At 44.2% G+C, this 13,236-nt stretch overlaps 1 protein-coding gene across 9 annotated transcripts in view; it reads left to right on the top strand.

Moving 5' to 3' along the window:
• DENND2A (DENN domain containing 2A) overlaps positions 1–13,236 on the top strand; it is a 98,687-nt gene that overhangs the window by 11,013 nt on the left and 74,438 nt on the right. For 4 of the 9 annotated variants that reach the window (XM_069588566.1, XM_069588558.1, XM_069588564.1 and 1 more), the window contains exon 2: positions 635–722. The exons of the other annotated variants lie outside the window; for them this stretch is intronic. In XM_069588566.1, coding sequence (XP_069444667.1) covers positions 635–722 — 88 coding nt within the window. The remainder of the gene's footprint in view (positions 1–634; positions 723–13,236) is intronic. 9 annotated transcript variants of the gene reach the window in all.

Genomic DNA, 13,236 nt, shown 5'->3' with positions numbered 1-13,236 from the left:
AAATAAAACAGAGCACATTCCCCGGCATTACACAACTTCTGAGTACAAAACACCACACATAGATAGTAAACAAACAAAACTGGAGCCTCAGGTTACAGGGAGCCAGAAAACGAGGGACCGGAGCGGAGTCCAGGCGAGCAGGCCATGCTGATGGGGTGGGTTCCTCCTAACTTTCACTTCTGGCTTCAAGGCTGAGCCCTGGCTTTAATGAATAGGGAAGGGGGTCAGCTCCTTTTCCAATTTCAAAACCAGTTTTTGCAGATTACACTGTGACAGTAAAGGTATGTTTGAGAGGTTTTACAGCTTTACCACATTTGCAAACAATTGAGGCTGGTCTGCAGGCAACTCAGATGGTACAGAAACTGCCTGCAATGCAGGAGACCCGGGTTCGATTCCTAGGTTGTGGAAGATCCCCTGGAGAAGGGAATGGCTCCCCACTCCAGTATTCTTGCCTGGAGAATTCCATGGACAGAGGAGCCTGGTGAACTACAGTCCATGGGGTCTCGGACAGTCAGACACAACTGAGTGACTAACACTTTCTGCAGCCCTGCAGATAAGTTGAGGAGGTTGTATTAGTATTGTCATTATTAATATCATAACAAAGTCCTATATTTTTACTTGTATTATTTGGCAGGATTAAGTTCCATTCATAACAACAGAAGCTGTGTTGAGCTTCTCACAGGACACGCACTGTGCCCACTGTTTTCCAGGTGCCATCTCGGGTAAGCCTTTCAAAGCAGGAGCTGTTCCTGTCACTTTATAGCAGAGAGAACCGAGGCTGAGCAAAATAACTGGCCCGAATCCCATGACTCTCAAGCAGCAGAGCTGGAGTTTGAATCTGGGGCTGCGTGCTTCCAAACCCTTTGCTTTTAACCCCCACAATACACCATCTTTCAAGCTCCTTCCCAGAACTGGGAGTGGGATGGGAGCGGTCCCAGCCCCCGGCTCCCTGGGCTCGAGGAGCCATGGTGCCGGCCCCAGCAAAGGGGATGGGAGATGACGTCTCCCTCCAAGATTGCTGCCTTTTGTCCAAATGTGCTGGCCAGGAGCCAGGCTGGAAACTCTCTGCTCATGGAAAGAAAGAGAACAGAAGCCAGCAAAAAGAGGGTGGGAAAGGGTCTGAGGGGGGAGGAAGGGAAGAGGAGGGCCGGAAGGCGCGAGGGAGAGGAGGTGGGGAGTGAGGCGTTTGGGGCAGCACAGCTGCAGCCAGGGAGGGCTGCCGGAAGGAGATAGAGCATGGCCTTCTGTGCATCCCCTCCAAGTGGCTACTTCTGGTGGGGTGTGAGCGGCCAGGTACCCAGGGGCCACGACGCAGGGCAGATCCCACCAAGGGCCCTCCTCCCCACCTCAGTACCACTATTGATCAATGCATGAGTGATAGTCACTCAGTCATGTCCAACTCTTTGCGACCCCATGGACTGCATCCTGCCAGCCTCCTCTGTCCATGGAATTCTCCAGGCAAGAATACTGGAGTGGGTTGCCACGCCCTCCAGGAGATCTTCCCCACCCAGGGATCAAACCCAGGTCTCCCACATTGCAGGTGATTTCTGTACTGTCTGAGCCACCAGGGAAGCCCCAGTATCAGTGAGGCCAGATTAAAATGAACATGAAGAAACCCTTCAGAGGGAAAAATAAATCCCAAAATGGCAGCCCAAGGGCTCCCTCTGGAAATGGACAGGATGGCCAGGCAGTGCCCTGGGGCCAGGTTGTGCTGGGAGAGGAGGAGGGGTTGAATAAAACCCAATCAAAACAATTCCCTGAGTAGCTAGTCTGTATCCAGGAAGGGAAGGCCTGTAACCTGCCCCCAAAGCTCTTGACTTGGTATTAGGCACCCAGACTTGAGTCTGACAACCTGGATTCATTTGGCATCCATGTGGCCTTGGGGAAAGTTCATCTCTCCAGGCCTTGCTTACCGCATCTGTGAAGGCGAGGCAACTGTAGGGTAGGTGTGAGTAGTGGGTGAAACAATCTGTGTGGAATCTTGCCTAGAAAATAGTCAGTGTTCAATAAGTGTTGTAGTTCACTCATTGTTGCAGTTTAATCTGAGGTCAAACATAACTACCTGAAATCCTAAATCAAACATATAAATAACAATTGAAGCCAACCATGAAAGAGATACCACATGGTTATGCACATTTATTAGAGTTACCAAGTGTAGATAAGTTAAAAAAAATCCAGAGAAATTCAGAGAACAGGGGGAAGAACTTCAGTTTGGGGTTTGGCCAGGGCTAACCCCAGAAAGAAGAAAAGAACGGTATGTAATTAGTAGACCCTGATTCCCCTGGAATAACTTCTCTATAGAAATGTGTGTGAGCTAAAATCGCTTAGTCATGTCCGACTCTTTGTGACCCCCATAGACTAGTCCACCAGGCTCTTCAACCATGGGATTCTCCAGGCAAGAATACTAGAATGGGTTGCCATGCCCTCCTCCAGGGGATCTTCCTGACCCAGGGACTGAACCCATGTCTCTTAAGTCTCCTGCATTGGCAGGCTGGTTCTTTACCAGTAGCACCACCTGGGATTTGGGGTTTCCCTTATAGCTCAGTCGGTAAAGAATCTGCCTGCAGTGCAGGATTCGGTTCCTGGGTTAGGAATATCCCCTGGAGAAGGAAATGGCACCCCACTCCAGGTTCGATTCCTGGGTTGGGAAGATCCCCTAGAGAAGGAACCCACTGTAGTATATTTGCCTGGAGAGTCCCATGGATAGGAGCCTGGCAGGCTACAGCCCATGGAGTCACAAGAGTCAGATACAACTTAGCGACTAAACCACCACCTGGGAAGCCCCCTTATAGAAACATGAGTCTATACATTTTTCTGGGGAAGAGAAAGGAGCATGGAGGAGGTGAATGAGTCCCACATGGGAAGATAGGAGCCTTGAGTCCTGTTCTTGCCTCTGCCATCCCCCAGACAGGAGACTTAGGCTAGATGAGCCACAAAATCCTGGCCCACATTGTGGTCATTTCCAGCCCTTCTTACCTGCTACCATCCTCTGTTCACATTAAGGAGCTTCTGCATCCAGGGGCTTTTCTAGCTGCATTATGTATCTTTATCCCCCCTTTCCTCTTTGAATTTCCACACTAGACTGAGGACTGTAAGAAGCACTGTCATTTGCAGGCTGGGTTCCCAATGACTGATGGGGGTCACCAGGGGAGAGCTGCTGAGGCCAGGAGGAGGATGTGGAAGGCTGGGTCAACCAGTGCAGGCGTCATTCCCAACAGGGTCCTGGGAGAGGGGCTCAGCACTTCCTGAAGGGAAATGACTCCCATAAATAGACAGAGGGATGGGAAAAGGACTCGTCCGTCCCTTTCCTACTGTCAACTCAGCTCTTCTTCTGGTGTGCAGACAATGCAACCTCTCTAAATGTTTTTCATTCAGATGTGTCCCTGCCAGTGTGTGGGAGCGATGTGAGCTCTGCTTTCTTGTATACTGTAGATCCAAAATAAGAACTGAAGAAAGCACGCATTCCTTTATTTGTTCATTTACCCACAGTGACCTCTCATTGGTCCACTCCAATGTAAGGCCAGAGTTTTTTCAGTGAGGTTTTATTAGGAAGAAGGAAACTGTAGGCCTTCTGATACCATGTCCTATTTAAAACTTCATCCTAGAGTCCAGCAGATCCTCTTGTATCAATGCTTATAATATGTTGTTCAGGTCCTTAGAAAGATTAGTTCTCATGACATGGCCTTAGTAAGGCTTTGATTCCATTATATTAATTATATTGTTATTGTTTTTGTTTAAAAGTTCTTTTACCCATCTGATTTTAAAAAGATGAACTAAGGCTTCAGATGTTCCCAATACCTTCAGTGATGCATGCCTCCAGGAAGAGGAAGGAACTTCTTGACTCTCCATAGTGTAACAGGAATGATAAGATCACAGGCAACTTCTGTGCCAGGCTGGAGACAAACCTAATGGGGGTTTGGTTTCCTTGGTAGCTGCAGTTGGCTCAGCTTCAGCCATATGGGTGCAGATTCATGTTGAAAACTCACATGCACACTAGCTTGCTTTTTTCGTTTTGGGAAAGTACTTGAACATAGTTTGAACATGACACTGTGTTAGGGGGGATTGTTTTGGTTTCTTGAGCAAACAAGGGTATAAAGATATCTTGTGGAACCTGTGGGCAGGAATGCAGCTTGGCCCCAAGAGCGGATTGGACTGAGGGAGCGCAGAGCCCTCTCTCTGCGGGTATCATGCTTCTCCTCAACAGCCCAGCTCCCTCTGCTCCTTGGTCTGCAGGGTGAAAATGGCTGCCTCACAGCGCCATGTTTCCGTCTTCTGGCCACACATATTGACGTAACTCCTTGGCAGCGGAATCTGATTGGCCCGACTTTCAGTTAGGCCTCCTCTAGAGCCAATCAGCTGTGGCTGGGGGTGGGATCATCATTCAAACATGGCTTCCCGGGTCCCTGTGGCCTCCGTGGAGGAGGGAAGGGGCGGTTTGCAGGAAAGGGGCAGCTTTGTGAGGTAGGCAAGCACCAATGAGTGCTTGTGAGATCTACTACCCAGTTATATTTCTGTAACCCTAATGTGTTCATTTGTCTTAACTATTGTACTCATAAGAATCCTGGTTCCTCAGATTCACATGCTACTTTGCTGGAGCTAGGGCTTGTGAAGGAGGTAATGGTGTACTAGAGTGAGGGCTTGGGGGCTACACACCTCTCTTAAAATCCCGGGGATACTATTGCAGCTTCCTGATATGTACCTGGTGCCTGCTTGCCTGATGCTTAGTGTCTCTCTCCACCCCCTACCCACTCTTCTTCCCTTCCCCACTCCTCTTCCCTCCCTCCCTCCCTTCCTTCCTCCTGTCTCTCTTTTTAAAATAAGTCTTATCGAAGAATAATTCACATACCATAAAATTAATCCATTTATAGTGTATAATTTAATGATTTTTAGTATATTCACAGGTTGTGCAACCATCACCAATCAGTCTTAGAACATTTTTGTCACTTGGACAAAGAAACCCAATACCCCTTAGCCACCACTCCCCACCCTAGCTCCATCTGCCTCAGCCCTAAGCAACCACTAATTTGCTTTCTGTTTCTGTAGATACCTCTGTTCTGCTGCTGCTAAGTCACTTCAGTCGTGTGCGTCTCTGTGCGACCCCACAGACGGCAGCCCATCAGGCTCCCCCATCCCTGGAATTCTCCAGGCAGGAACACTGGAGTGGGTTGCCATTGCCTTCTCTGACCTCTGATGGACTTATACAATATGTGGCCTTTTGTGATTGGCTTGTATTCCTTTAGCTTAGTGTCTCCTTATCCATGTTGTTGCATATGTCAGTACTTCATTCCTTTGATGGATGGATATTATTTCATTGTATGGGTGTACCACATTTTGTTTATTCATCAGTTGGTGGCACTTGGACTGTATCCAAGTGCATAGACTTTATGGCTATCAAAAATAATGTGCTCCGAATATTACTATACAAGGACATATGTGGATGTGTTTTTTCATTTATTTGTGTGTGTGTTTGTGTATGTGCGCATGCACGCACTCAGACAAAGTCCAACTTTTTGCGACCCCACTGGCTGTAGCCCGCTGTGCTCCTCCGTCCATGGAATTCTCCAGGCAGGAATACTGGAATGAGTTGCTATTTCCTTTTCCAGGGGATCTTCCCAATCCAGGGGATCAAACCTGTGTCTCCAGCATTGGCAAGATAATTCTTTACCACTAGTGCCACCTCACTTCATGGGAAATAGATGGGGAAACAGTGGAAACAGTGTCAGACTTTATTTTTGGGGGCTCCAAAATCACTGCAGATGGTGATTGCAGCCATGAAATTAAAAGACGCTTACTCTGGAAGAAAAGTTATGACCAACCTAGACAGCATATTCGAAAGCAGAGATATTACTTTGCTGACTAAGGTCCATCTAGTCAAGGCTATGGTTTTTCCAGTAGTCATGTATGGTTGTGAGAGTTGGACTGTGAAGAAACCTGAGTGCCAAAGAATTGATGCTTTTGAACTGTGGTGTTGGAGAAGACTCTTGAGAGTCCCTTGGACTGCAAGGAGATCCAACCAGTCCGTTCTGAAGGAGATCAACCCTGGGATTTCTTTGGAAGGAATGATGCTAAAGCTGAAACTCCAGTACTTTGGCCACCTCATGGGAAGAGTTGACTCACTGGAAAAGACTCTGATGCTGGGAGGGATTGGGGGCAGGAGGAGAAGGGGATGACAGAGGATGAGATGGCTGGATGGCATCACGGACTCAATGGACATGAGTCTGAGTGAACCCCGGGAGTTGGTGATGAACAACTTGGAGGCATGGCGTGCTGCAATTCATGGGGTCGCAAAGAGTCGGACACGACTGAGCGACTGAACTGAGTGCCACCTGGGAAGCCCTCATTTCTCTTGGGAGATGTGTTATTTCTGTGATTATGTTGGTTAAGTACTTAATGCAGTGCCTGACAGATCACAGGATGAAACAGCATTCATTTCCTGACCCTGACCTTCCCAAAGGTTATGAATGAAAGCTATTTCCTGCTTGCCGCCCTTGAAAGAAGAGGGGTCAGGCCTTCAGGTTACTGTCCCCAAGGGTACTGGCACCACTGAGTAGCAGATCCTTGGATCAGACTTGTGAGAGATGTTGATGGGTGGTTCCGGTTGAAGGTACTAAGAGAGCAGATAACAAGGTTTGCAGGAGAAAAATAAAATTTGGAGTAGAAAGATACAAATCATAAGATTCTCTGTTCTGCTACTTAAACAATGTGATCCTAGGCCAGTCACTGAAGCTTAATCTTCTCTTCAAAATAAGCCTAACAAGAATTACACCTGAAAATTGGGAGGAGGGCAGGGGCTTATATATGTTATAATGTGCATATGATGTGAAAATCAGGTGCTGTATGAATGTATGATAAACTCTAGGGGGGGGAAAGTCAGAATTTTGAAACTGCATTCAAATCATAGCAGGTTCAGAGGGCATTTGGAGATTTTGAGGGGTTAAGGCAGGCAGTGGTCAGATCCTTCGGGGGCTGCTGTCAACCCCTCAGGGCTGCAGCCCCTCTGTGGAACTAGCTCTTGCCTGCAGCTGGATTTCTGGCTCTGAGAGAGACCCGGGTCATCCTCAGTTTACCAGGACCGCAGGCACATCAGATCTGCATTGTGATCTTCCTTGAACACTTTGGGTTGGTCAGTTATTCCCTCATTTATGAGAAAGTCCATCTTTGCTCTAGTGATTTAAGATACCCCCTTGATCATATATTAAGTACTATGAGTACTTGGAGGACTTCCCTGTAGCTCAAACGGGAAAGAATCTGCTTGCGTTGCAGGAGACCAGGGTACTATCCCTGGGTTGGGAAGATCCTCTGGAGGAGAGAATAGCAATCCACTCCAGTATTCTTGCCTGGAGAATTCCATGGACAGAGAAGCCTGGCGGGCTATGGTTCATGGGTTCGCAAAGAGTCGGACACGACTGAGTGACTAACACACACACGAGTACTTAGGTCTATGTCTAGGCTGTCTGTTCTGTCTGATTATCTATTCTTCTGGCAGTACCATCCTGTTTTAATTGTAGAGGCTTTATAGTATATGTGAATATCTGATAGGGCCAGTCACCTCTGCTCCTCAGTTTTTTTATTTTCCTATGTCTTCTTAGCTCTTCTTGCATATTTGGTAATCTGGTTTTAAAGAGTTCAGTGTCCTCCTGAAAGGTCCTGTTGGAGGGTCAGGAGTGAGTTGTGGTTGAGCTGTCTTTTGGACCTGGGTGTGTAAAACCAGTAAACTGGTTTTGTAAGATTCTGTTTTCTTTTAGATTCATAGTATTGAAGGCTTCCAGTGGCTGAATAGCACTCATATTCCCTGAAGCTCCAAAAGAGCAATTCAGAACACTTCAATTGAAGGAGAATATTAAAACTTGGTGAATTTAGATAAAAGAGTATGTGAGTTTTCTGTACTGTTCTTGCAGCTGTTCTGTAAACTTGAAATGCTTTTGAAAAAAAAAATTAATGTCGTCCTTCTTCTGGTAACATTTGGTAAGCATTTTCAGAAACCTGTACAAGTTGTGTTCAGATTCTGCCTTAGTTCCTATCTCGATTGACTCCTGCGAGGAAATCTAGCAAATGAGTTAGGTGTCATTCCTTAAAGAATCAGTGCTGCTTTTCATTTAGTGGCTTGTCCTTCGTTAAACATTTAGCCATTTGAAGATTATGCAAACATCTGTGCTTTTCATCCATACACCCCAAAGGAAATTCAGCCCACCCTCTAAGCCCAGATACGCAAAGGAACCTGCTGTCACCTGTTTTGTTTATCATATCATGTTTTGTATTAGAGACATTTGTTTTCATCTTTTTTCTATCAGCTTTTTTTGAGATTTAATTGACATTTAACATTGTGTACTAGGGGCTTCCCTAGTAGCTCAGATGGTAAAGTATCCGCCTTCAGTGCAGGAGACCTGGGTTCGATCCCTGGGTCAGGAAAATCCCCTGGAAAAGGAAATGACAACCCTCTCCAGTATGCTTGCCTGGAGAATTCCATGGATAGAAGAGACTGGTGGGCTGCAGTCCATGAGGTTGCAAAGAGTTGGACACAACTGAGCAACTAACACACACATTGTTTAAAGTATATACTCGATGATTCGATATATGTGTATGTTGTGAATGATTGCCATATTCGATTAGTTAACACATCCATGACCTCACACGGGTAACTTTTTTTGTTTGTGTTGTGAAAACATTGAAGATCTACTCCTCCCTTAGTATCTTCCAAGTATGTAAAACAGTATTGTCATGTGAATGATATGACATTCACAGGATGAGGATGAAAGCTCTCAGAGGGCAAGAAAAATGATTTATTTCACATTTCCCCTAGTTTCACTTAGTTCCCTGTGGGAAGTAAACACTAATAATTGGAAGAATGAATTACATGAGTAATTTCCCTAGTAGCCATAGGTTCCCATATAATCTCTTTGAACCCACTGAAAGAATGGGAATAACTAGGAATAACTAGGAAGTGGTTATTGGAGACCAGGATCCAAGTCTTGGTGGTCACTAAGGGAAAGGAGGTAATGAGAATAAAGTACCACTTATCCTTCTGTTCAGGAGATACTGTGGCAAAGCCAAACAAGTAATGAAGTGATGGGCTCAGCTGAGACCCATGCCCTGCAGTTGTGGTTGTGGCTGAAAAGCAACTGTGTGGCCTGTTGGGAGCACCAGGGCAGACCAGACACCCGCAGATAACAGCAAAGTTTACATTTTCCCCCTGTTATTTACAGTAGTGATAATGTTTAGTCACTAATTCGAGTCTGATTTTTGCGACCCCATTGACTGTAGCCCACCAGGCTCCTCTGTCCATGGGATTTCCCAGGCAAGAATATTGGCGTGGGTTGCCATTGACTTCTCCAGGGCATCTTCCTAACCCAGGGATTGAACCCATATCTCCTGCATTGGCAGGCAGTTTCTTTACCACTGAGCTACCAGGAAAGCCAATAGTGACAATAATGCGTGTGTGAGCTCAGTTACTCTGTCTTGTCTAGCTCTTTGCGACCCCATGGACTGTAGTCTGCCAGGCTCCTCTATCCGTGGAATTTTCCAGGCAAGAATGCTGGAGTGGGTTGCCATTTCTTCCTCCAGGGGATCTTCCTGACCCAGGGATCAAACCTGCAGCTCCTGAGATTCCTGCATTGCAGGTGGATTCATTACTTCTTGAGCCATCTGGGAACCCCCATGATAATGTATGTTTATTACCAAAACATTGGAAATGTATATATTTTTTGAAAATATAGAAAAGTGAACAGAAAAAAAAATTATTTAAAGTTTCTTCACTGATGACAGCTACTGTTAATCCTTTGTTATATTTCCTTCCAGTCATATTCTTACATGTGAGATTTTAAATAAGAATTGATTTCTTTTCCCCCCACCACCCCCTTTAAAAACATGTTTTATTCATATTGTATGCAAACTTTTGGATCTTGTTCCTTTTGGCTAACATCACAACATGAACATTTTTTCCATTTAGTAATAGTCTTTTTTTTCTTTAGCTTCTTAATTTTCTTTTTAAAAATAACAGCTTTATTGAGATATAATTCACATATAGTTCAATTTACCCATTTAAAGTGTACACTTTAATGGTTTTTAGTATGTTCATAGAGTTATGCAACCATTATCACAATCAATTTTAGAATATTTTCATCAGTCCAGAAAGAAACTCCAAAGTCGTTAGCAGTCACTCCCCTTTTTTCTCACCCACCCACTTTGGGCCTAGGCAACCACTAATCTACTTTGTGTAGAATTATTGTAGTCTTAAGCACAATTTGATTTGCTTCATAATATTTTTCATTGCATATATTATAGTTCATCATTACGTTGCTTGACACTTGAGTTATTTGTAGTTTTCAGTATTTTAAATAAGACAGTCATGAACATTTCTGTGTACATTTTTCCATATACAGGATTATTCTTTAGGTAGACTCCCAAAGTACAGAAATGTAGAATCACAGAACCATGAAAAGAGAAGCCCTCAAAAAACCCTTCAGTCTCCCTCCCAGCTCACTCAGAAAGTATTTACTAAATTCAGCATGGTGTAAAACGATAAAGCAATTGCTGATCTCAGAGAGCTTAACAGCACCCAGAATAATGAGCTAGAGTCTAACTCGCATCTGGTTTAGATAATGTAATATGAGGCCATGGAGATACTGTCTAAGGAGCACCAGACTTGGGCTCAAAACATAGACTCATTCCTGGTTCTGTCGCTTAAGAGCTGTTGTATGAACTTAAACAAATGACAGCTTCCCTCAGCTTGATTTCCTCCTCAGAAAAATGGTAGGAGCATTGACCTTGATTTCTGTAGAGGTTAGAAATAAGAGGTGGCTTCTGACCTAGCCAAACACAGAAGGAAAAACAAGTTTAATTGTTTGGGAGCTGAAAGAAGTTAGAACCTGACTATTCCCAGTTTGGTGACCTGTAATACCTAAAAGCAAAAAGAAGTGTACTTTTTTGTTTGGGAACGCATGTAAGAATTAAAGATTTTAAAATTAAAAAAATAAAAAACTAAAAAAAATTAAATTAAAAAAATAATAAACATTATTGAAATAGTTTTCAAAAAAAAAACTACATACCTGAATCCATATTTTAAACCATATTTTGGCAGTATTAACATATTTTATAACCCTCATAATTCCTACTGTTATGGTTTATGGCAAACTCACACTAACTTTTTCTAGACAGGTGACATGAGTAGTAATGAAGCCTTGATTCGGGAGGGCTGACGCTACTAAAATCTTATACGCACAGTAGTTTAGTGTTCATAGGCAAAATGGCCACATAATTGTACTTTTTTGCTTTTTATCCCCCACAAAATGGTGAAGCCAAAGACAACATATGGAAGTATTTCCACATTGTGAGTGAGTGAGGGGAAATGCATGATTTGCAAATATTGTCAAGTGAAAAATGTGTTTCCATCCTACTAAGGTGGCCAAATACATCTCCCTATGTAAGAATGTTCTGCAGATGTGAAAAACTCCTTTCCCGGGTTTACTAAAAATGAGAACAGTAAACATCTTTTGCTATCTCTGGTCTCAAGAGCATCACAAAGTGTGGTCTAGTCTACAGGCTCAAGCCCATAAATTCCCATTGGTTTCATTTGTCGCAAAACGGACAGGTGTGGGTCAAGAAAATACTGATCGAGTTGTTCGAAATAAACATTATTGTCAGTAACTGGGTATTCATACCCATAGAAAGTCTTAAATTACTCAGATCTTGCTCTTGGTCTTGAGGCCACCCCTTAGAGTGAAAACAAGCTTTGTTGTTGACGCCTGCCTATATAGGGAGGATCTATGAAAGAGCATCTTGGAGCATTTACACCTGGGCTCGAGGGACAGGAGCAACTTGCTGTATGCTGGTAATGCCTCCATCAGATTTCAGAGATGCTCTGAAAAACAAGGGCAAACAGACACAGTGGAGTAAAAGGCTGCCTTACAAAGGAGAGGGCAAAGGAGAGTAGATCTGTTGCTGACTGACAGTGCCAGCGACTGGAAAATAAACTCCAAGGTTCAACTCTGAGCCTGTGAAATCCCCGGGAAACTCACAGATGCAGATTCCTAGGCCCTGTTCTAGCAGTCTGATTCACTCAGTCTGGGTGGGGCCAGGACTCCTCACTTTTAGCAGCTGTCTCTGCTGATTAAGAAAATAATAGCCTCATGGAGATGTAATTCACATACCATAAAATTCACCCCTTTAAAATACACAGTTGTGTTTTTAGCATGTTAACTATTGCAAGCATCACTATCTAATTTTAGAACATTTTCATCACTCTCCTCCCCCTGAAAATCCATACCTATTAGCAGTCGTTACCCACTCCCCCCCATACAGCCCCCGGCAACACTAATCTACTTTCCATCTCGATGGATTTGTCTGTTCTGCACACTTCACGTAGATGCAGTCATACAACGTTTCTTTTGTGGCTGGCTTTTTCCCACTTAGTATGCTTTTAAGGTTCATCCATGTTGTAGCATGTAATAGTCCTTCTTTTTTTAATGGCTGAGTAATACTCCATTGGAGGAGGAAATGGCAACCCACTTCAGTATTTTTGCCTGGAAAGTCCCATGGAGCCTAGTGGGCTATGGTCCATAGGGTCACAAAGAGTCAGACAGCACTGAAGCAACTGAGCAATACTCCATTGTATGGCTCAACCACATTTTGTTTATCCAGTCATCTGTTAAGTATAAGAAGTTATGGTATATGTGTTCGCTCATTCAACAAACATTCCTTGAATACCCTTACTTGATTTGGGGGAATCTTTGGGGCTCAAAGCAGAACTCCTAGAAACAGGAAGCCTTTGGTTCATAGGAAAGCCATTACTTGGCTTTACCTGGTGTGTGTGCTGAGGACCTGGTGTCTGGTCGTGGTGTGAGGCACGGTTTAAGCATTTGGTCCAAGAATGCAGACTGTGATTTTCCCAAATAAAGGTCCCTGGGTGTGGTTTTGAGGCAGCATGTAGGCTTTGGTTTCGGTTATTCCTCATCTATTTCAGAATCCCCCATCTTCTTCCAAATGTGAAAAAAAAAATTTGCTTTTTTTTGTGTGAAAATACTCCCCCCAAAAGCTGTCATGTAAAGAACCAGAGCAGCCTGTTTTAATTTTTAAAATTATTTTTGTTTGTTTGAAGATAATGAAAATGCAGCATCAAGAGGCTCAGGAATGAGCTTCACTAAGCAGTTAGATGCAGCAAGAGTTGTATTATGTGATTGTGTGTGTGTGTTTTCCCTTCTCAACATATTTTCTGAAAGCAGACACCTTCTGGGTATGTTG

Source organism: Ovis canadensis, chromosome 4, assembly GCF_042477335.2.
Source record: "Ovis canadensis isolate MfBH-ARS-UI-01 breed Bighorn chromosome 4, ARS-UI_OviCan_v2, whole genome shotgun sequence".
Taxonomy (NCBI): domain Eukaryota; kingdom Metazoa; phylum Chordata; class Mammalia; order Artiodactyla; family Bovidae; genus Ovis; species Ovis canadensis.
This window is presented reverse-complemented; position numbering and strand designations above follow the sequence as displayed.